The sequence below is a fragment of the Vipera ursinii genome (genome assembly GCF_947247035.1).
Source record: "Vipera ursinii genome assembly, chromosome: 1".
NCBI classification, from domain to species: domain Eukaryota; kingdom Metazoa; phylum Chordata; class Lepidosauria; order Squamata; family Viperidae; genus Vipera; species Vipera ursinii.
The window spans coordinates 277,815,598-277,841,035 of NC_139512.1; the positions used below are offsets into that span (position 1 = coordinate 277,815,598).

The 25,438-nt window shown below is 38.8% G+C and overlaps 1 protein-coding gene across 1 annotated transcript in view; it reads left to right on the forward strand.

The window, feature by feature from the left end:
• Positions 1-587: 587 nt before the first annotated feature.
• The window catches only part of IGF2R (insulin like growth factor 2 receptor), a 93,540-nt gene continuing 68,689 nt past the window's right edge, over positions 588-25,438 (forward strand). The window contains exons 1-5 of the mRNA XM_083372883.1: positions 588-834; positions 11,024-11,154; positions 22,224-22,345; positions 23,051-23,149; positions 25,114-25,246. Of these exons, the coding sequence (XP_083229009.1) occupies positions 674-834; positions 11,024-11,154; positions 22,224-22,345; positions 23,051-23,149; positions 25,114-25,246 (646 nt within the window). The 5' untranslated portion in view covers positions 588-673. The remainder of the gene's footprint in view (positions 835-11,023; positions 11,155-22,223; positions 22,346-23,050; positions 23,150-25,113; positions 25,247-25,438) is intronic.

Here is a 25,438-nt window from a genome sequence, read left to right on the forward strand (position 1 = left end):
CTGAGCCAGCCAAGCTGGCTCAGGAATTCTGGGAGTTGAAGTCCACGAGTCAGAAAAGAGCCGAGGTTTGCCTACCCCTGAATTAGCCCTGTCCCAGCCGAGGCAACCGGGAAGATTTTCCTTCTAACCCGGACTGGTACCGACGATGCTACCTAGGTGGGAAGGGGGGGGTAACAGAATGTCTGCCAGGAAGAAGAAAAAAACAACAAACCAACCCTCCCCCTCCCCAAACTCAGACAGCACCAAGGACCCCCCCCCCTCATTTCAACCCTGAGCACAAACAAACAAAAGGTTCTCCTTTATTGGGACCCTCCTGAGAAAAACAGGCCGCCAGGCCAATCAAAAGCCGCGCCCAGGCGAGGCAGCCCGGGGCTGGGTGGGTGGGGGCGGGGCGCCCATTCGCCAAGAAGCCCGAGCAGGCGCCGCCCCTCTCCCGATTGCGCCACCTGCTCCCCGCGGCCGTCCCCCTCGCGCCTCGCCTCGCCTCACATGACCGGGAGCACGTGACCAGGCCCCAGACGGGTCTGTCAGGTGAACGGCGTTGCGCGGAGGGAGGGAGGGAGGAAGGGAGTCACATGACTCTTCCGCCAGGGCGCTTTCTGGCTTTCTGCTCGCTCACGTTAGCCGAGTAGCCTTTCGCGGAGCCTTTTTTTTTTTTTCCCCTCGGCCTGCCATGGGGCGCGCCGCCTTCGCCTCAGCGTGCGGGGCTGCTGCGCTCGGGCTCCGGCTCCGCTGGCTGCCTTCCCTCTTCTTGCTTCTCCTCCCGGGCCAGAAGGGAGACCTCCCCACCACCGTAGCGGCCCAGGACGCCTTCAATTACCAGGATCTATGCCGGTAAATGCCAGCCCCTCCCTTCCAACGCCGCTTTTTTGCTTAGGGAGAGCTGCAGCTCCCCCAGGAACCTTTGAGAAGGAAAGGTTTGGGAAGCAATTGTCCCGGGCTGTGGCCGGGTGCCCTAGTTCAGGGGTCGGCAACCTCGGCTCTTTTATGACTCGTGGACTTCAACTCCCAGAATTCCTGAGCCAGCGTAGCTGGCTCAGGAATTCTGGGAGTTGAAGTCCACGAGTCATAAAAGAGCCGAGGTTGCCGACCCCTGCCCTAGTTAGTTTCCTCTTTGGGCGAGCAACGGGGACGTGTTGAAGCTGAAATATACATTTGCGCGACTTCCTTAAAGAGGGCTTTCGCCTTTAGGTTTCCAAGTGCTTTTTCTGCGCTTCCTCTGATTTTTTACCCCATGGTTCAAAGAGGAACTGCGATTTTTTTAAAAAAGTGACCTCTTCTGCAGTTACCGAACAACGTTGGCGTTTCAGATAACCCAGCATCATCTTCTTCAACTTGGGTTTCCCCGAAAAGCTCGCTGCATGTCATTTGCTATCGTATGCTAGTTTGGAGGCAGGAATTTTAGTTTCCCTGAGGGTGAACGGCTGCAATCATTTGTTTAAATTGTGTTGTCTCCTAAAACTTTTCTTAAGGTAAAATTCCTAAGCTTAAGAAAAAGTTCTGGGACGTGTTTGCGTAATATTTCTCTTATTAAATGCTGTTGCAGAATGCAGTTAATTTCTTTGTTCAGATTTCCTCCCTAAGTGTACCAACAAACATTGTTTTGTGGCTAGAGATCAGAGGTGTTGAACAATCTTTAAATATAGGGGCTATTGTGAACCTAAAGAGCAAGAAAAAACCTGTTCGTTTCCCAAGATAGGCAACCCGAAAAGAGATTGGGGTGAAAGAAAATAACTTTCACATAAGGGAATGAACTGGTTTTTAAAACTTCCTGCTGGGACCTCTTGGATTGCAGATAAATGGCTCCCAGTTCAATGTGTATGCAATATGTTCAGGTTATGGTTGGTTTAACCAATTTAATACATGGGTTTTTACAACATGCTAAGCCATGTGAGAACCATAAAAATAACTTACATAATTAAGCATGTTATGTGAACCAGGCATATATGTAACATAACAGATATGTTAAGGTGAAAGATTAACTGAAATTGCTCTATAGTACTACAGTACACCAGTATTTGGCTATATAGCTTAAATAGTTGTTTAAAATGAGCAACAGTTCTTCAGAGGGATAGACTGGAAATTTTCTCAACTTTTCCTGATGATGCTAAGAATACATGCACTCTCCACAATCTTTTTCTGGAAGGCATCATTCCAGACTCTGGTTAGTTTAGTTAGGATCTATAGCTAGTTTACACGCTCCCGTACTACGGTAGTACATTCACCAAAGACATAACTCTAGGATTTGGTATCACCTCTGCTATTTTGGTATGCTGTAAAAGCTTGAAGAATAAGTAATATTAAATCTCTGCCTCCTCAGTGTACAGTCTAAGGCAGGGGTAGGCAACCTCGGCTCTTTTATGACTCATGGACTTCAACTCCCAGAATTCCTGAGCCAGCCAAGCTGGCTCAGGAATTCTGGGAGTTGAAGTCCATGAGTCATAAAAGAGCCGAGGTTGCCTACCCCTGGTCTAAGGCAATACCAAAGAAATTATACCCAATGTATAGAAGAACAATGTCAGCAAACAAAGAAGTGTAGCGATATGCAGGCGCTCTCTCCTTTTTAACTGAGTCAGTTAATGGCAATAGTTTCTTTTAAATGGTATCTCCTCTGTGATATCTTCTATTCCTTCTTGCTTTATTACAGAATTTGTAAGCTCAGTTGTGATTGTAAGTCAAGGACTGCCTATATTGGCATTTTATCTGTGCCAAGATTTTAAAAAAGTTTTAAAATTGTGGGTGAGGGCACTAGTTGTTTCAAAACTGCTATATGTACCGTAGTAGGTTTAGTCAGTTTGGCTATTGTTGGGCGTTGTAATTCAGCAAAAGGTTATTAATTCTCAATTCTACATTCTCATCTGTCTCGAATGTAATATATTATGGGACACATTATTATTGCCTGTAGTTAAAAAGCCATTATATTTACACCAATAACCAATTTTCCCACCATTCTGTGTACCTGCTTCTAAGTAAGGCAGTATTTAAAATGTAAATTTCACCACGCATTTGATTGTCAAATTTTATTTTTTTTGAAATATCAGGCTGTGTGACAAAATGACAAATTTAGGTCTTAGATTTGATTAAGCATGGCTTAATTGAATCTGCAGCAAATACAGCCTTTATTTTAGGAATATTTTGTTGCAATGGTTGAGCTCCAAGGCTAGAAACTGGGAGATCCTGTATTCTAGTCCTGTCTTAGGGCACAAAACCAGGCATGTTGTCTCAGCTCTAGGATGAAGGCCATGGCAAACCAGTTCTAAACGTTTTGCCTAGTCCCTGACTAAGGACTAGTCAGGACTAGAAAATTGCCAGGAGCCAAGAATGACTTGGAGGCACCAAAAACATGCCATCACTTTTATTTACAAATCATACTGAGTGAACCTTCATAATGCCCAAATCCATAAACAAGTAAGCCACATTTTAGCTTAGTTTGTTGTGTTTATCCAGTATTGTCATCACAGAAGACTTATTTGTACACAGAGGAAGTAAGTAGTCCCATTTTCAAATCAACTACTTATGTATTGTCAGCTGACTTATCTCTTCAGTTGTGCTTGAATGTCCCATAATACTATTGATGCCTCAATAATATATTGGCTGCTATTTAGCTTAGCTACCTTGGAAGACTATGTAATAACTGAAAAATTGCTTAGTTAATACATGTGATGATTTTTTCAAGATAGTTATTTTGACTTTAAAATTGTTAATTTTATATTCTCTATTTATATAACATTAATCTAGGGGGCAATCAATCTTCCTGATACTATTATCCCCCAAAGTAGCAAAATGAATTTGTGCAACCTTCCATCATTAATCCATCGATTGGATTGGGCAAGAAATACACCATTTTTTAAAAAATCAGATTTCATTTGATAAATTCATTACAGTAGTGGTATAACTTGTTTGGGGATGGTGAAAGTATCCTATTGAAGCCTGATTTGAAAACTTCAGGTGCTGGTTGCATGCAGTATGCTAAGCCTGATTCAGACCAACTACATAATGGCTTATATACGTATGAATTTGGTCATTGTATAATCATCATCAAGGTTCATTTGCCAAAGTGAATACTCGCTTTCTTTCATAAATTTGACAAACACATCTTTGTTCTGAGCTGGAAGGGAAGTAAAATATCTTCATAGTTTTGATAAGTTTTTAAAGTGCTTTTAGTATCTTGCAAACAATACATGGCATGCTCAAGGAAAGCCTTCTGAGATTAGAACTATAGAACAGACCATTGGGGGGGCGGGGCGGGGGCTCCCTGGAAAGGTATTTCAAGCTCAGGAGAGGAGTTACAGCCGAGCAGCATGAGATCAGTGATTAAAACCTATCCTTGGAAGATACAAGAGTTTCCTATTGTCACTTCTTCTCATCCAAACATAGAATGAATTTGCAGCAACCTGACAAATTAACAAATATGTTTTTGTATGTAGCACAATTATCAAAACTTGCTAATTGAATATATTTTTCTAATAAGAGTTAAATACGTTTATTTTTTTGTTAGAGTGCCATAGAAGCCCTGCAAATAAATAAGTAAATAGTAATACTTTACAGGTAGTCCTGGACTTATGATCCATCATTTAATGACTGTTTGAATTTACAACAGTGTGGAAAGGGAGGTTTTATAGTCTGTAAAGCACTTTCAGCCATTGTAAAATGTCATGCCACTCCCACTCACCCCCCAGTCGTGTGATGAAGATCTGAGTGCTTGGCAACCTCTTCACACTTAAGACCGGTTGCCATGCCCTCCCAGTGATTTGACCGCCATTTGCAAACTTCTCTGGCTTCCCTAGAAAGTCAGTGGGGAAGTTGGCATGGAAAATTGAAAGCTGCCACCTCCTGCCAAAGGATTTCACCTCTCTTCAGTGAGCATATATGGAAATCCTTTGCTGCAGAAACAAAGAGCAGGGAGGAAATGGGAACTCCTTTGCTGGGCTGAAGAAACAAAGCATTGCAAAGATCTGAGTTTCATTTCTCCAGCCCAGTGCAGGAGTTCCCTTTCATGCATGGAGGGGAGGGGAACTTCTGTGTTGGGATGGACAAACAAAATAATTCAGAAGATCCAAGCTCCATTCCTGCACCTCACCTCAGGTCTTCCGTTCTGCACACACAGGAGAGCTGTCTGCCCTCCTTTGGCAGGCAGTTCTTTTATTCCATCTACTTAAGGACTCCAAATGGAAGAGTTGAGATTGCAGTCTTAAGCAAAGTGGTCATGTAGGCATCTCATGTAACAACCACTTTACTCAACAACAAAGGTTCTAATCTCAATTTTGGTCATAATTTGACTATCTGTAAAAAAAAAAGACACATGTGTCTGACCAAATCTTTAATTTTTATGGATAGGATGATCTCGTCATGTTATAAAATTGACTTGAATTAGAGGATAATCTCAGTGAGGACAGAAAGACCACATTTTGTAATATTAAACAGTTCTTTCTTTGTGTACTTTAAGACATCCTGGTTGAGTGACAGTCACATGACTGGGAACAAAGCTCAGAAAAACTTTTAAGTACAGTATAGTTCACAGCAGTTAGCTCCAATGTTTGAATCACTTTTCGTGGTTGTGATTCATCTAGTTAGCTGTCTAGGCCTATAGCTGAATCATTTAAAATGTTTTTCTCTCTGCAGGGGTTTCTTATGGAAAAAAATGGTGCCCATATTATTTGAGGACCAAAGGATTTATTTACAGATATTATGGAAAGTTTATGCCTAACCACATAGCAGATAAACAACATTAGGGAAATATTTTTTGAGAAGAATGTAGGCATTTCAAAAAAATGTATGCAGTGAAAAAACATTAACTGGTACCTGTTTTTATGAAGGTAGTAAGCGGATAGCTCTTTTTTGTCAAGCACTTGGGGCATAATTGGTGATTAATTAGAAATCAGGTGGAGATTTGAGGGGTCCTTGGTGCTCTCTGAGCTTGCTTGTTTTCTTGCAGATGTTTCATTACCCAAACTAGGTAACATCATTAGTGCTAAAAGGAGTGCTGTTTGCTGTCAGTTTATATTCTAGTGCAGGGGTCTTCAAACTTGGCCCTTTTATGACTTGTGGACTTCAACTCCCAGAATTCCTCAGCCAGCAAAGCTGGCTGAGGAATTCTGGAAGTTGAAGTCCACAAGTCATAAAAGGGCCAATTTTGAAGACCCCTGTTCTAGTGGCTTGCTTGTCGCTGTCCGTGAGGGTGGTCTGAGAGATTCTTTGATTGGGGTGTTTTCTGTTGGCTTCTTTGGCAGTTTCTTTTTCTTTTTTATTGAAAAGTTTTAAAATACATTTTATTTATTTATTTAATTTATTTTAATCCCATTTATATCCCGCCCTTCTCCGAAGACTCAGGGCGGCTTACAATTTAAGCACAAACCAATTTTAAAAACATAAACTCCCTCCCTCCCCCCCTCCGACTTCCCAGAGCTGAATACAGGGTGTTAACTTTTACAAACTTAAGCTAAAATATGCTAACTAACTAAAAAAAACCACTTTAAATTCTATCGCACTTTAACTCCCCTTAAACATAACTAAATAAATAATAATAACTAAATAATAATACATCTTATAATACTAATGCTCATTCATATGCTAAATGAAACTTTTTAGTCCCATATTTATTCTGAATATAATCGATCCATCTTCTCCATTCCAAAATATATCTCTGTTGTGATTGTTCTTTCAAGTATGCTGAGATTTTTGCCATTTCTGCCAGGTTTGAAACTTTTAAAGTCCACTCTTCTATCGTAGGCAGGTCTTCCTTCTTCCAATATTGAGATACCAAAAGTCTTGCTGCCGTTATTAAATTCAACATCAATTTGGTTTCTATAGCAGTACAATCTGTAATAATACCCAACAGAAATAACTGTGGAGAAAACCTTATCTTTTTCTTAAATATTTTCTGCATATTCCACCAAATTTTAATCCAAAAAGCTTTAACTTTTTTGCAAGTCCACCATATATGATAATATGTTGCATCATCACAACCACACCTCCAACATTTAGGCCACAGGTCTGCAACCCGCGGCTCCCAGTCCTCTGCCATGTGCAGTCCAAAAAAAAAAAGTGGAACTAAAAAGGTTCAACCAATCAATTCAAATATGCAGGGTAGGTGCATATCTCGCCTCAGTCAAACCCTGTTCTGCGCATGCGCGCATGTACGCACATGTGCACACATCTTTTTTGCGGCTCCCAGTTTTTCCTTTTGTGAGGGAACCGGTTCCGAGTGGCTCTTTCACTGTTTCAGGTTGCTGACCCCTGATTTAGGCTGATAATTTGGATACATACATGCTAATTTTTTAGGATCTAAATGCCATCTATAAAACATTTTATAAAAATTCTCTCTTAAATTTTGTGCCTGTGTGAATTTTACATTTCTGACCCAAATTTTTCCCCAAACATCCATCGTTATTGGTTCTTGAATATTCTGGGCCCATTTTATCATACAATCTTTAACAAGTTCCATTTCTGAATCTATTTCTATCAATACATTATATATCCTTCTTATATGCGCTTGACTTTGATCTCTAATTTGTTTTACCAAATTTTCATCAGTTGTCAAAATACCAATTTTCTGGTCATCTTTGCATCTAGCTTGTAACTGCCCATACTGAAACCAGGTCTGAACTATTTTTTCTTCTTTTAAAATATTAAACTAATTGCCATACATTCCTTTCCATTCTAAGAATTTCTTTATATGTAGTCACATGTTTAAATCCCACACTTATATTTTCTATTGCGTGTTTAGGTATTGCCCAAATTGGTATTTTATAATTATATCGATATTTTTTCCAAACTCGCAACAGAGCATATCTTAATATATGAGTCTTAAAAATATTATCCACCTTCTTATCATACAACAAATATGCATGCCAACCATATAATAAATCACATCCCTCAATATTCAATAATCTTCCTTGTGTTAAATTAAACCAATCACCAATTGATGATAAAACCGCAGCCTCATAATATAATTTAAAATTGGGCATTTTAAGACCACCTCTTTCATGTATATCTTGCATTATCTTAAGTTTTACTCTCTTTTCCCTGCCCAAACAAATTTATTAATAGCTTTCTGCCATTCTTCCAAATCTGAGTCTTTTTTAAGTATAGGTATCATTTGGAACAAGAATAAAAATTTTGGTAAGACATTCATTTTCACTGTTGCAATTCTTCCCAATAAAGACAATTGTAATTTTCTCCAACTATCTAACTCTTTTTGTACTTTTAACCATAACAATTCATAATTATTTTTATATAATTTCACATTTGAAACTGAAATATATACCCCTAAATATTTAATCTTTTTAACAATTTTAAATCCTTTAATTTTCCTAGACTTCCTTTTGTTCTATAGTCATATTTTTAGACAGTATTTTAGTTTTTTGCCTATTTATCTTAAATCCAGAAACTTTTCCATATTGCAAAATTATCTCCATCAAATCTACAACCGACAGAGTTGGTTGACTTAAAGTAATAACCAAGTCTTCCGCAAACGCCCTTAATCTATAATCTTGATCTTTATCTTATTTGAATCACGTATCTTGATCAATAATATTTCCAATGTTAAAACAAACAACAAAGGTGACAATGGACATCCCTGTCTTGTACCCTTTTCAATTTTACAAGCTTCTGTTAAACTACCATTAATTATTATTTGGGCTGTTTGTTTCTGATATATTCCCCTAATAGGTTGTAAAAACCTATCCCCCAAACTCCATCTTCTCCAATACTTTAAATAAAAATTGCCAATTCAATTGATCAAAAGCCTTTTCGGCATCCAAAAAGATCAGCGCTGCGGGGACTTGATTATTTCTTTCCAAAAATTCTAATAAATTTACAATATGTCTCACATTATTTTTCATTTGTCTACCACTTATAAATCCTGTTTGATCACTATGAATCATTTGCTGCATAACCTTCATTAATCTATTTGCTAAAATTTTAGCAAATATCTTATAATCAGTATTTAAAAGCGATATTGGTCTGTAATTTTTAGTTTGAGTAAGATCTTGATCTTCCTTTGGAATTAACCTTATAAAAGCTGTTTTCCACGAAGGAGGCACTCCTCCTCCAGACTGAATTGTTCTAAATAATTCTTTTAGAGGTTCCACCATTTCTATTTGTAAGTTTTTATAATAAATGGCTGTCAAAACATCTGCTCCAGGTGCCTTACTCACTTTTAATTGTTTAATTGCTAAAATAATTTCTTCAACAGTTATCAATTGATTCATTCCTTCCCTTTGCTCTTGTGTCACACCTTACTTCTTTGGTAGTTTCTTGATTGGGATATTGTTTGCTTGATTGTTGGTCTGATGTTAACCTTGGAGTTAATCTATGTTGATCTGGGTGCTGATTGCTGGTGGAGAGGTGCTTGGGTCTTTTGTTCCTTTTTGGGCTGGGTGATAGTCTCTTTTGCTTAGTCTATATAGGTGGTGTTAATGTCTGTGGTATGCGTCTATTGATGGCTCATTTGTCAGAGTGCCAGGCTTTTAGAAATTCCCTGGCATTTTTAGACTTGGCTTGGCCTAGGATAGTCACATTTTCCCAATTGAAACTACGGTTAAATCTGTCTATATGTTATTTTAAGTAAAGAATTTTCATCACGTCTTCTGACTGCTGGTTGGTGTTCATGGATTTATATAATTTAATTTTAATTTAATTTAATAATATTTGTATACCGCCCTTCTCCCTGAGGACTCAGGGCGGTTCACAGGGCAGAATAAAATACTAAATACAAACATTAAAAAGAGATTAAATGATTGCCCAAGTTAAAACAATTGGAATAGAATTCTAAAACACCAAGTTAAAATTAAGACACCAAAAATAAAAAACCCCACCAATCCCCATCAGGCTAGGCCGGCTTGAACAAACAGAAACGTCTTGAGATCGCGACGAAAGGAGCGAAGATCGGGCGCCATCCGGAGCTCTACCGGTAGCTGATTCCACAGCTCCGGGGCGCCCACAGAGAAGGATCTCCCCCTGGGGGCCACCAATCGACATTCTCTGATCGGTGGCACCCTGAGGAGGCCCTCTCTGTGGGAACGCACAGGGCGCAGGGAGCTTGATGCCGGCAGCAGATGTTCCCTAAGGTACTCCGGCCCCATGCCATGGAGGGCTTTAAACACCATTACCAGTACCTTGAATCTCAGTACCTTGAATTTAAGTATTTGTTATGCAGTTTATCTAGTTCAAATGCTATAACTGCTCCTGATCCTATCACTCAGTTTGGAGGAATTAACTGTGATTCCTAGGTCACTAACATTTTTTAAAAAGAAGCTGAATTATTTATGCAAATTCAGGAATCTTTTAAAATGTCTTCTGCTAAAACAATGGAAATTGCTGCCAAGTCTATGAAATTAGATTTGTATGACTACAAAATCAAAATATTTTGCTTTGTATATATCAGACATGTCAAACTCGCGATGTCACGTGACGTCGCACAACGTATCGGAGCCGTTTCGCCATTGCCGGCAATGGGGTGGGCGCGGCTTCCGGATGACGCATCTGGCCCGTGGGCTGGCAGTTTGATACCCCTGGTATATATGATACCTCAAAATGTTTAATGGGTTGATTATAACCGTTCCTGTGGTCACTTAGGTGTTGAAATTTGGTTTGTTTTTGTCCTAAGAAGTGTCTCATTTGGGTTTATAACAACGGGATTAGTAATTTGACTCCTAATGAATTGTTGTGTGAAATGTTTATGTTTTTAACTATCTTTCCAATATTCAAGGTATCTTCAAGGTATCAAGTGCAATGGCTTTGGAAGAGTTAGTTTCATAGCATAATTTTCCAGACTCCTCCTTTTTGTTTTTATTATTAGGATGATTATGAATATTAATGTTATATTATTACTTTTTAAATGTATATATACTTTATGTTCAAACACAGAATATATAAGCACAGTATTAACAATGAGCAGGTCAGGGTGGATGAAAAAGTTGCTGACTTGAAGATATGTTTGACAGCAGTAGTCTATGTTGAAACAGTTATTTGTGGAGTTTGTTTAAAACATAGCAATCATGATTTCCCTCCTTTTTTTCAGTTACACATGGGAAGCTGTTGATCCTGATAAAGTGCATTATAAAATAAATCCCTGTGGTCATGCAGGAGATTGTGGGGAATCCAGTGCCATTTGTGCCCATGATCTAAAGCAACAGTTATCTTTCTCAGTAGGTAAGTCTAAAGGTTTGTCTGCTCCCTGGATTAAAAATGACAAATGTCATCTGTTCAGCTTCTGTTTTTTATAAATATTAATGCCGAAGGCTTGTTGTTTTAAAAGAGCCTTGGTGGAGCAGTGGGCTAATGCCTCCTTAAGTAACACCAGCTGCCTGCAATTAGTGCAGGTTCGAGTCCCACCAGGCTCAAGGTTGACTCAGCCTTCCGTCCTTCCGAGGTAGGTAAAATGAGGACCCAGATTGTTGGGGGCAATTCAGCTGACTTTGTAATAATGCCGCTTGGGGTGTGTGTGTGAAAGCCCTAACAAGCAGGCATATAACATAGAATGAAGGCTATTGCTAAGCACATTGATTTGTGCTTTAGATTGTAAGCCGCCCTGAGTCTTCGGAGAAAGGCGGGATATAAATGGGATTAAAAAAAAAAGCAGTTTAAAATTTATATAAAAGGTATCTATTTAAATATGTTTCACATTTTCTTTTCGGTTAAATGGAATGACACGAAATGCTCTAAAATAAGAAATAGTAAACAAAGAAATGAAAGGTATGATACAAGAAAAAAAGGAAAGGACTACAGGTCCTTATGACCATAATTGGATTGGAATTTCGGTTATTGAATGAAATGGTTGTTAAGCGAGATACCTTTGTGACCACTTCACTCAACTACCACAATCCTGGCACTCGAGTGTGCGGTTGTTAAGTGATATCCCAGGTTGTGAAGTAGACAGAGTAAAGCACATTGATTTGTGCTTTAAATTGTAAGCAGCCCTGAGTCTTCGGAGAAGGGCGGGATATAAATGGGATTAAAAAAAAATCAGCTGCCTATCTTGTAGCAGGCGGTTTTGAGAGTGAAAAGGCTGCCTGCTGGAGAATTTGAGCTCCTTGTGGAATTGAAACCTTCCAGGCAGGTGGCTCTTTGAGAGTGGAAAAGGCTGCGTGCCAGAGGGTTTGAGCTCTGCATGGAGCTGAAATCCATCCAGTAGGCAGCTCTTCCAGCCAGCCTGCAGAGATAATAGGAAGTCCTCTTGGCAGGTGGCAGGAGCTTTCAGTCTTCTCTTGATCGTTCAACAGTGAGACACTGCTGAAGAGGGCACAGCAGTGCCTGCATTTTCTGCATTGCGTGAGAAAAGCTCATCTTCCTTCCCCTGTCCGTACCGCTTTCTACAGAGGGATGATTGAGAATATCTTGTCATATTACATTACTGTCTGATTTGGAAGCATCACTGCTTCAGACAGGAAGCCAGTGCAGAGAATGGTGAGGATGGTAGAAAAAATTAATGGTAGTTCACTCTCTCCTTGACATAGCACATAAGCGATACTTGAGCAAGGTTGGGATGGTACACATCCTCTTCACAACCTGTTTTCCTTGTTACCTGGGAGGAGGCTTTGTGGTATCCAAAGCAGAACATCCAGATTCAGTTTTGTTCCATATAACATCAACGTTATGAACTATCAAGTTTCCTCTTTCCGCTGCATACTCCAAATGGACAGTGATTAATATTTATGTGTGTGTGTGTGTTTGTGTGTATGTGTGTTATGTATTTGTATGGGTAGATACTTGCTTTTGAGGCAACAATTTCATTTTTAATGTGAGCCAATTTGCTCATAGTAAAAAATAACAATAAATGTGATCTTATTCCTTGCTGGCTTTCCCATTGATTTTCTGGGGACGCTAGCAAAGAAGATTGCAAATGGTGAACATATGAACATGGGAAGTGGGGAACTGCTTATAAGTGCAAATTGATTGTCAAATACCCTGATCTCAATCACATGACCATAGGAGATCTACAGTGTTTTGTGATAGTCAGATGTGTGGTATACGAGGAAAAGGTTTCTTTCCGAGGCCATTAATTTGAACCAACATTAACCAAACAGTCATAAGTTGAGGACTACCTGTACATTTACTTTATACCAGCATCATTAATAATACCTCCATTTTGTTTTGTCCTTGCCAACTGTCTTTGCCTTGCTTCATTGATAAATGCTTTAAACAACGAAAGAGTCATGATACACCCTCCAAAATTTCCACAAAACATTTTGTTACTCAAGGCTACTCACTTTACAGTCATACCTCGGCATTTGACTGCTTCAAAATTCATTGAATTCAGTATTTGATGCCTTTTGAAGTACAAACCTTGTTCCAGCACTCATGTTTCTCTGAGTTGTCAACATGCAGTGAAGAATATGTTGATGTTGACTGCTTCATGACTCACTATTTCTTCTGGCTGAAATAGCGGGTCACATGGTTTTCTCGGTACCCGTATTCGGCACATCTTTCAGAATGAATTAACGACAGGGACCAAGGTGCCATTGTAGTATGCACTTTCTCTTTAAATCAACAAATATACAATTAATTTTCTTTCTTCAATTCATACATTTCCCAGTGACGATGAAAGAGTCTGGTCCTGTCTGGTATAAAAACGTATTTGTACTTACTGACTCTGGCTGATTGTCATGTCTCATACCTTTCAAGTCAAAATTCTGCCAAACACCTTCAGTTCACAAGCACAATTAATAAACTAATTGCCTTGACTTTTTTCATTGACTCTTGCTAACTTTCCCTTTATATAGGGGAAACAAGATATTCTTGTAGATGTTACACATTTTTCTCTGTTACGTTGTCATATCTACAGCTTAAAAATTTCTCACATCCTAAAGACATGACTTTTTTTTTGCAACTTTTTCTTCTTGGATTTGGATTGGTTGCAAAAGTAATATTTGACATATTGTTATTTCTAAAGTTTCTAAAACTTTTAAACTGCTGTGCTGTCATCATCACAATTCATTTCATCATATTTATTTCAGTTAAGTTTCATTCTACTGGAGACTTCATCTTCACTCACTTTGAGAATAATACGTTACTTCAGTAACATGTTCGTGTTCTTTCTACTTTTTTAATCTTTACAATTGTTTGTTGCATTCAGTTGCTTCCTGTGCATCTATTCTTTCTATCTATATACATCCTCATTTTTTGCAACAGTAATTTTCATATACACATTATTCCAGAAACATCCTTTTCTATTCTGCTCATTATTGTTGTTATTGTTCCATATTTCTGTAGTACTCGGTAATTTGTTTTTGTTCCGAGCACCTACCATCTTCATTGTTTTAATTTATAACTTTTCATACATAGATTGTATATTCCCTTTGTATAATCCTTTAATCCTTCCCTCTAATTGTTTCACTTCTCCAATATCCAATCTTGCCCAAGATTGACTCTTGATAGTGCCAAATAATGGCCTTTTTTGCATTCAGAACTGTTCTAGTTTTATTTAATTTTTTTAGCTTTTCTTAGTACTGTATGTCTCTAGATTTGCACTTATTCCTTTCCCATGTGAACGTGTGAATAGACTTGTGCTTAAACCTTATGTTCCAGACAAATTTTTTTCAATCCAAATACCTGTCACTATTTTTATTCACTAAGTCGCTCACCCATTCAATTTTTATAAACTCTGAACTCTCTTGTCTCTCATCCATCCACATCAGCTAATGGAATAATTTTTCCCCTGGAATCTAATACATTTAAAATTTGCATAATCTGTTCCAGAACTCATATTTGGTCCGTCCCTTTTCATTCCTCTGAAGATATTGATGCATCCAGTTATTCTAATTCACAAAATGAAACCTTTTCATTCAAACCTATTACAGGTGGTCCTCAACTTACAACCGCAATTGACCCCAAAATTTGTTGCTAAATGAGAAATTTGTTAAGTGAGTTTTCCCTATTTTACAACTTTCCTTGCCACATTTGTTAAGTGAATCACTGCAGTTGTTAAATTAGTAACACTGTTGTTAAGTGAATCTGGCTTTCCCATTGACTTTGTGTATCAGAAAGTCACAAAAGCTGATCATACATCCCCGGGACATTGCAACCATCATAAATATGAATCAGTTGATACATGACCATGGGGATGCTGCAATGGTTGTAAGTCTGAAAAATGGTCATAAATCACTTTTTTTCAGTGCCGTTGTAACTTTGAACGGTCACTAATGAACTGTTGTAAGTCGACAACTACCTGTACATCATATCCCTTTCTCTTAATTTTATAGATATACAATAATTCTTTTTTTCTTTTATTTCATTTATGGAATCATGGTCTTTGCTACTGACTCTCCTTATATTTCAAATTGCTTTTTTGTGTGCCATGGTCATCACTTTATGAGACAATAAATGAGATGTGCAGCCCATCATGACTTAGGGTAAATTAAGATTCTCAAATAATACGTTTTAATAAGTTGGGGAAAGGTGCTTGTCTTAGTAGTACTTGTACCATATACAGCATTCTCTCTTAATGATAAGAACCACACTGATTGAATTGGTTTAGCTCATACATCATAAGTAGAATCAAAGCCCATTTTTTACTCTAAGCTCTTGTGTTTTGTTATGTGCAAGTTATGATATATAGTTTAGAAATTATCTGGTGAGCTAGCATCCTATGGCTTTTATCCTATCAGCTTGGAAGTATGTAGAGTGTACTTTTTGACAGACGATCAAAATGAAACCTGAGTTATCTTAGTAGGCTCTACTTCTCCATGACTCCAGGTATAGTCCACAATATTGTTATGCCAAATATATTTGGAGCATTCCAGGTTAAGAAAAGTTGGGTTAAAATTAAACGTTTCTCTCATTTATACATGTTTGGATTCCTTGTGTACAATGTAATAGATCTCAGAGGCCAGTTTCTGTGTTTGCCAGGAAGAAATAATTTCTTTACAGTATATTTAATGAGGCAGGATATGTAAATAGTCTGTCCAAGGCTTTGCACGATTCTGCTATGGTCTTGATCACTTGTTCTATTAGAGAACCTTATTTGAATTAGCAAGATTTTCTGCTAATACCTCAATCCCCATGATCTGGTTAACCCAGGGATTTGGGTAAGTTATTTCTCTTTCCTCCTCAGAATCAGCAGGAGAAAGTGACCGCTTAATAGATTAATAAATTCTAATCACCACCATACGCTCATTAAGTGGATTTCTGCCATTCATTCTTTAAAATGATTGCGTTGGTGCCAAGTAAAGTCATGATTTTTTTTTTGGGTGCCCCGAGTCATTGTTGACTCCTGGCCATTACCTTGGTAAGGTTTTTTTAGAGGTGATTTGCCATTGCCTCCTTTCTAGGACTGAGAGAGTGTGATTGACCCAAGGCAGTCTCCTGGTTTCTAGCCTAGTGCCTTAACCACTGCAGCACATCGGATCAGTAATTATGAATAAGAAATAACTAAAACTCAGAATAAAACAATTAGGTTTGTGTGAAAGAATGCCAGCAGGAGAAGGAATGCTTTATAATAAAATTATGTATAAATACTTGAACGAGGGACATACACTCAAAATCACATTTTAATTCAGCCAAGTAAAAGTATAACGGGTGACTCTTCATCTGAATCCCATAGGCTTTTGTTTTTGATTTTTTTTGGTATGACCTGGATAACTTCTACAATGTAACTGCTGGTAATGACCTATAAAGCTCTAAATGGCTTGGGTCCGGATTATCTAAGGGAACACCTGCTGCCGGCATCAACTTCCCATCGTCCTGTGCGCTCCCACAGGGAGGGCCTTCTTAGGGTACCGCCGGTCAATGAATGCCGGCGGGTTATTCCGAGGGGAAGGGCGTTCTCTGTGGGTGCGCCGGCCCTTTGGAACCAACTTCCCACGGAGCTTAGGACTGCCCCCGACCTTCGCTCATTTTGCAGGGACTTGAAAACCTGGTTTTTTGAGCTGTCTGGCCCAGACTGAGGGGTTTTAATTATTTATTAATGGGGTTTTAGTTTAAATTCAGGGACTTAATTTAATCTTAGTTTTAATCGTTTTTAACTTTGTATGTTATGTATTTTTAATTTTTCCCTGTAAACCGCCGTGAGTCCTACGGGAATAGGGCGGTATACAAGTTTAAATAAATAAATAAATAATAAATAAAAAACTTTTTGAAAAGAGCTTTCAATTTGAAGCTGGATCTCTGTAAGAATGACCAGCACATTTTCTGACTTAGGTTACACAATATAATCTGTTCTTGTGTGAAGACATTCTAGGATGAGCCTACTAAATGGAGAGGCTATTCCTAAAAACTAGTTCAATAATATACCAACTGAATTGGGCTTTTGAGAAGAAGCAGGGGTAGAGCTGTGCAGCTTGATATTTTTAGTCTATGTGGAATGCTACTCTACCAATGATGGTCTGAACCTTTCCCTATATTGGTGTAATAAAATAGTATGTTAAGGTGTGCCAAACTAGTTAAAGATCTGCCCTAACTGCCCACAGGTTTCTATTCCTAACTATATGATTGCCATTCTGTATGAAAGTATTTGTCTTGTTTGTTTATAAAATGGGAGCGTTATATTTTCTCTTGTGCTTTTCTTAATTGCTTCAACATCTCTTACGGACATATGTTAAACTTTACAAAAGAAAAAAGCTAACACACTCCTCATCTGGCACTCAAATGTTTGAAGCTCCAACTTTGCTAATTTTACAGAATCTAAAATAAAACTCAACAGGATTTTCATCGACCCAAAGTGGAAAGACTCCGACTTCTTAACATTTTCCTTTTTAAACTTAAGTCAAATATTCATGAACTCAACAAGCTTTCCTAATTAACAAATAAGCTATTATTATCAATTTGTACTAAAAATGCCCTGGCCTATGAGATGCAGTTTTGCTATTTTTTTAAATATGCATGTTGAAATGTCATTTTTAAATGAATTTATTTATGTCCCTTAGATTAATACCACACCTAGACCACTTAGGTGTCTTGTCAGGTCTGATAAGAGGGGTGTGTTCCAGATCCCGTATATATTTTAAGGTGCTATCTTATGGGACCCTGGAACTGTATCTTTTCTTGTTGCCTTCTGGAACACCATAAAACACCAGACCACCTGAAATTAAGTTGACCCCAAACTGTGTTGGCTTTTCAGAAAGCTGTTAAGACCTGGCTATTTTCCTGGCGTGGGGTTGGGAATTTAGCTGAGCCTAGGTATGCTGGTTGTTGGTTTCCTTGGTTGCCGCAACACATTGTTTGTTCTCATCTTTAATTTTTATTTTACTAGTGGTACAGTTTTAGATTTTTTTATCTGTCCAGAGTCACATTTGTGAGGTGGGCAGCTGGTCCCCAAAGATTGCAGTATCTTTATCTGCATTCTGGGAGTGTCAGACAAACTGTTTTACAGCTGCTGAATAGCTGCATTGAAGCCATTGTATTTAGGAGGTGAAGAAAAATAATCTGAAAACCTGGGTCCATACCATCATCACTACTGCAAGCCCATCCTTGAATTTGAAGTAACTGCTGAAAGTAGAAAGTAGAAAGCAAGCAGGAATTGGTGTGGTAATACCAGTGAGCAGTCTGTGGCAAAAGCAATGTGAGCAGCATCATTAATTATGAAAACATTATCTTGCCAAATGTATCCTCTCAGCCCAGTCTTTATAGCTGATAAATAATAGGCTCAGAAAAGGAACGAGTTGCTTCGCTATTAAGACTTTAGTACAAGCCCCCTGCCCATGCCAGCCAACCAGTGTTTTAAAAAAATTAAAAAATATTCCAAAGCAGACATGTCAAACTCACGACGTCACGTGACATTGCACAACGTATCAGGACAGTTTTGCCATTGCCAGCAATGGGGTGAGCGCGGCTTCCCGATGACACATCCGGCCTGCGGGCCAGCAGTTTGACACCCCTATTCTAAAGCATTCCAAAAGTTTTATCTGATAAGCATGATGAATTTCTCGTCAAGGCTGTAATTACAATAATTGTGCACTCTTGCTCCATTTCTGAGATTTGGCATTTATTCCTATATTGGCAAAGATTTCTGTATATAAGGTTGGCTCCCTCTCTAAATATGCCAAAAGGATGTTGTCTAAAGGTTGGTGCTTGTCTGTCAAAGAGACAGCTGCTGAAATATTATTGGAAAAAAAGTATATTTTGTCTCTCTCAATGACTTTAAAACTGCTGATTTCAGGGAATCATTTCTTCATGATTTTCTGCAAAGCCTTTGGGGATCTTCTCAGACAAATAATACTGGATGTTGATATAATCTCACATCAGCTGCAGGTACATTCAGATAAAGTTGCAGAACACAGATGAAATCTTAAAGTGATGTGAGAAAAAAATATCTGTATTGAAATATATGCAATACTAGTATTGGGCTTTTCTCAGCTGAAACTAAAAGTAGAACCTTTAGAGACAAATTGTTGATAAATACGTTTAACATCCCTTTTTGTAGCATAAGCAAGATCATGTTCCTCTTCTTCCAACCTGCACCGGTGCAGTTGTCTGGAGGTTTCATATTTTGGGACAAGAGAAATGATTACCAGATGCCTTTTATTGTACCAGACTAGACTGGTCTAAGGATGCTTTTAACCTTACCAGAACTGAGCTTTATGATATACCTTCCCTCTCTATTTCCTCCTTTCTCTCTCCCCCCTTCAAGGAAGAACCTGTTGCTTCTTCACTCTCTTTTTCATGTCTATATCAATATAGGTAAATGTAAAGGTTCCCCTGCACATGCGTGCTAGTCGTTTCCGGCTCTAGGGGCCGGTGCTCATCTCCGTTTCAAAGCCGAAGAGCCAGCGTTTGTCCGAGGACGTTTCCGTGGTCATGTGGCCGGCATGACTAGACGCCAAAGGCGCATGGAATGCTGTTACCTTCCCACCGTAGTGGTTCCTATTTTTCTACTTGCATTTTTTACGTGCTTTCGAACTGCTAGGTTGGCAGAAGCTGGGACAAGTAACAGGCGCTCAACTCGGGATTCGACCCGCCAAACTGCCAACCATTTGATCGACAAGTTCAGCATTCTAACCCACTGAGCCACTGCGTCACTTGTTATATCAATATAGAGAGGCACATATTTAAGTTGCATTGAACTATTTGCTCTAAGTTAGAAGGCCAGTTATAAGAGAAAAAAGCCCTATTCACATTCAAAGATATTGCTGTAAGCATGCCCTTAGTTTTGATCAACTTTTATACACTTTAAAAATTGAGTCCCTAGATATCTTAGTTAAGGAAATTAAAAATAGTTACTGAGAAATTAAAACAAGTTTTTGTTTGTTATGCAATTAGTATGTTATTAACCAATCTAAAAGGATTTGTGATAAATATATTATTCATAGCATAAAACATAGTAACCGCAGTTTGTATCATGTTCTCTTTTATGTGAGAACTAAGAATGACCTGTATTTGCATCCATGTATATATCTGAATTGGTTTGCTCCAGCATGCCTCACATTGTAACTTTTTCTCTTTGGAAAAACATCTTGAAATATCAGAAATCTTGAAGATACAGTCATGGCCGAAATGGTTGGCACCCCAGAAATTTTTCCAGAAAATCAAGTATTTCTCACAGAAAAGTATTGCAGGAACACATGTTTTGCTATACACAGGTTTATTCCCTTTGTGTGTATTGGAACACAACAAAAAAGGGAGGAAAAAAAGCAAATTGGACATAATGTGAAACAAAACTCCAAAAATGGGCCGGACAAAATTATTGGCACCCTTTCAAAATTGTGGGTAAACAAGATTGTTTCAAGCACGTGGTGCTCCTTTAAACTCACCTGGGGCAAGTAACAGGTGTGGGCAATATAAAAATCACACCTGAAAGCAGATAAAAAGGAGAGAAGTTCACTTAGTCTTTGCATTGTGTGTCTGTGTGTGCCACGCTAAGCATGGACAACAGAAAGAGGAGAAGAGAACTGTCTGAGGACTTGAGAACCAAAATTGTGCCATCCATGACAGTCTGTCCCTAACTGGTCTTCCAGCCGTGCACCCTTCATAATTGAATCCATTTGCTTTGCTGCTGACTTTCTCCTCGTTTTTTCCTTCCACCTTTCCCAGCATTACAGCCTTTTCTAGAGAACTAAATCTTCACATAATACAGTCAGGGTAGGATAATTTGAGCCAGGCCATTTGTGCCTTGAGTGGATTGATTTGTTTAATGGCATGGGTTTTTTTTTGGCTGCCTATTATTCACAAGAGTCTTTTTCAAAACCAGTGTTCAAAAGTGTCTGTACTCTTTCTATTCTGCTTTTCTGCAGTCCATTCCAATATCACACTTTTTATTTCTGCATTTGAAGAGGGGGCTATTCTAGATGAATTTAATTTGAGGATAAGCTCAATTGAAACTCGTTCATCATGACTTAAAGTGGACCTGCACAAGATTGTACTGTAGTTCTTTGAGGGCCACTTTCTTGGCAAGTATCCTTGGGACACGGTGGCTCAGTGGGTTAGGGCGCTGAGCTTGTTGATCAGAAGATCGGCAGTTTGGCGGGTCGAATCCTGAGTGCCGCGTAGCAGAGTGAGCACCTGTTACTCGTCCCAGCTTCTGCCAACCTAGCAGCACATAAAAATGCAAGTAGAAAAATAGGGACCACTCTGGTGGGAAGGTAACAGCATTCCGTGTGCCTTTGGCGTGTAGTCATGCCGGTTACGTGACCACGGAGACGTCCTCGGACAAGCGCTGGCTCTTTGGCTTTGAAACGGAGATGAGCACCGGCCCCTAGAGTTGGAAATGACTAGCACACATGTGCAGGGAACCTTTACCTTTACCTTATCCTTGGCCTATGTTTATGTGTGTTTCAAATGTTTCTTTGGACTGTGATAAAAAGCTTATAATCACATTGCTTTGCCACCCTGCTTAGAACATATGTGTACTTATCTGTGTAAGGTTTTGGACCCCATATCATTTGTTTGATTGGTGTCCCTTTTCCTGGTTCATGGAAAATGTTGCATTTCTGCTACAATTCTACATCTTTTTTTTAAATAGTTACTTGAATTGACAGTATCAGTTATGGTTTTATCAAGGCATATGTAAAATTTATTTGGATATGTTATAGGCCCAAAGGAAAGTTTGGAAATTCTATCAAGAGCTTGTTAATGTTATTTACTTCTCCATTTTGATAACTATTCACATATACTGGGCATACATTTCTTGCCTAGATATATGCTTGGTGGTATTTGGTATTCATAATCTGTTTGGTTTTCCGCAGACTTCTCTTCTATGCTCTGTTGGTGTGAGATTTTTGTGGGTTTTAATCTGTAACTCATAATTGGAAATCACCTTTTGAGATTAATGTATGCTCTTTTTGTTTTAGGGGAATCTTCACAGATAAGAAGGTCTAATTTACTCTTGGAATTCAACACTACACAAACTTGTTCTAAGGGAAGTAAACACACATGGCAAAGTAACATCAATTTCTATTGTGGGAAGACTTTGGTTAGTATGTTACTGCTGAAAATTTTATTTCTAAATAGGCAATAATTATTTTTAATTATTAAGTACTGATAAACTGTCCCAGTCCTGATAGAAGAATTATGTTTGTCCTAGAATGTATCTGCATGTTCCAGCTTTACAAATTGTTTTTATCTATTTTCCCAAATGAAAGGGAAATATCAAATTGGCCAGATTATATAAAACTAGTACTTCTTAAAAATTATGATAAAGAAATCTGCCATTCAACTTATGTGCTTGATATTAAGTAAAATAAACATACTTTATTTTAGGCATTTCATTATATTTCTATTTTCATGCAAGTTTCTTTACCAGAACATCTTAAAATCATTATTTATATATTTATTAAATTTGTATACTTTATATATTTATTAAATTTGTATACATCTGCCTGATAGAGGGACTCTGGATGGCTTACAAAACAGTACGGTGCTATTAAAGATAAAAATTCTTGGTATTTGATTTTGTAGTGTCTAGGTTCTGAAATGTTAATTTTGTTTTATTCTCCCAGTTATTTTAATTCATGGGTGACTTTTCTCACTCAAGAGTTGATATATATCTGGGTAAAAGTAGTTTCTTGCTTGGAAATGTAAATTGTATTAACCAGTAGAATTTATTTTAAACTTGTTTGCTATTAGGTTTTATAAATATAAATTGATCAGTATTGTGTATCACTTTTTTCTTAATCAGGGTTCCCCAGAATTTGTGACTTCATTTGAGTGTGTTCATTACTTTGAATGGAGAACATTCCTTGCATGCAAGAAGAACTTATTTACATCAGCTGAAGAGGTAACACAAATTCTATTTGGACATAAACTAAAATATCATCGTATGCAGGTTGACTGAGAAGTCAGTCCACTAGATTCACTGGGCCTAATAGGTTAACTAAGCAATGCATCCTCACTTTATTATTTTCTTACCAATTCAGGGCTCCAAAATGATCATCTCATATTGTTTACGACAAGTGATATTAAATGCCATGTATTGTTAGAGTCAAAAAGTTATCTGTTTCTGGTTTGAACTACCGTATTTTCTGGCGTATAAGACGACTGGGCGTATAAGACGACCCCCCAACTTTTGAGATGATTTTCAAGATTTTTCGCCTTATACGCCGGAAAATCAGCGAGCCCGGGAAGGCACGCCCTCCCCTCTCACTGTGGAGGAAGCAGGGCAGGCTGGCGTCTGGCAGGAGCTGGCAGGGCAGTCCTGCGCACGCGCGCGCTCCCCAGCTGTTAAGGAGCACTGTTAAGACCCGACGCTCTTCCCTCTTGAGGCAGCATCCCCGAGGACTCCTTAGGAGCCGGGGAGCGATGCTGCCTCAAGAGGGAAGAGCGTCGGGCGGGAGCCGGCAGGGCAGTCCTGTGCACGCGCGCTCCCCAGCTGCTAAGGAGTGCTCCTTAACAGCTGGGAAGCGCGCGTGTGCGCAGGACTGCCCTGCCGGCTCCCGCCAGACGCCAGCCTGCCCTGCTTCCACAGTGAGAGGGGAGGGTGTGCCTTCCGAGGCTCGCTGATTTTCCGGCGTATAAGACGACTGGGCGTATAAGACGACCCCCCAACTTTTGAGATGATTTTCATGGGTTAAAAAGTCTTATACGCCAGAAAATACGGTATCTACCGGTTTTTGGATCTAGCAATAAAGATGCAGGCATTAAGTTTAAGGCCTCCCTGCTTATCTGCACCAGGGATTAAGTAACTTGTGGAATCCTTTTGACTGAGGTGAGGCATTGGTTAGTTTTGCTTCTAGGTATTATTGTATGATTCAGTGGAGCTTAATTCAGGCAACTAAGTTAGTCTTCCTTTTCATGGAATCCAAATTAAAACAAAAAGGTGAAGATAATTTATTATTCTCTTCTAGTGCTGCTTATATAATTTTTAGTTAAATATTCTGCAGTGTGTGAAAGAAGTTGATATTTTGTAAACTTTGAGAACACGTTTTTATATTTTGAATATGGCTTTGTCTCAGTAGACTATGTATTGAATTGAGTACATTCTTTCTTGCATACACTCATGTCCCCCTTCCATTCTTGCTGTTGCTTGCTTAGTCTCCTAGAACAGAGTTCCCCAACCTTTTTGGCTTTGTGGACTAATTGGGGAAGGGGGGAGAAGAAAGGAAATGATTTCGCACGAGTGCCAGGCAAGCATGCATGCACATGTTGCTCCATTTACGTGAATGGCAGCACATGTGTCTGCCGGTCATGCAATTGGAGTGCACTTGCTGGACTACTGTTTGCAGAAGCGGGGGTGCGCATGCGCACACTCGCCTGCCACTTCTGCGGCCTGGTTCCAAAAGGCTCAAGGCCTAGTAGTGGGCCATGGCCTGGGTGTTGGGAACCCCTGTCCTAGAAAACTGCTGGGCAAGCAGGCAATCAATTACATGGCAAGAGTAAAATAACAACCCAGATACGAACATAGCAGCTCCTTTTTACAATTTACCGTGTGTGTATCAAGGAAGTTATGGATTCTGATGGCCCTTCCAGAATACTGGAGGTTTGATTAGACTGTTCTGTATATACTTACTAAATACTCTGGTTTTGATCTGCTCAAGTTGTGAGAAATAGTAACTTTCAATGAGTGCGCATTCTCATCAGTACCACAAGATGGAAGCATAATATCTTTATTCGTTCTGCATGTTGAAAAATAGGACCAGGTTAAAGTGCTTCTGTTTGAAACATAGAATGACAGGTGGAATGCCAATAATGACCCAATATTGTATATAATCTTACTTGCAAGACACTTATGTTTTAAATTTCTAGGTGCCTTGCTACATATTTGATAAAAATCTGAAGAAGCGTGATTTAAATCCATTGATTAAGACTTCTGGTGGATACTTGATAGACGACTCAGATGATGATTCGCAGTTATACATCAACATCTGTAGAAACATAGGTATGAAACCCAACTAAATAATGGGTGATTTTCTCTAATCTCCATAAGGCAAGACATTTTCTACATCTAAAATTTTACTATGCTTCCCTTTAGGATGAAAGACATAAAGTATTAGTGCTTTTATTTGAACCATGTTGCCAGATTCCTCAATCATGTTCTCCATTTTATTTAATACCTCTGTTTTATTCAACA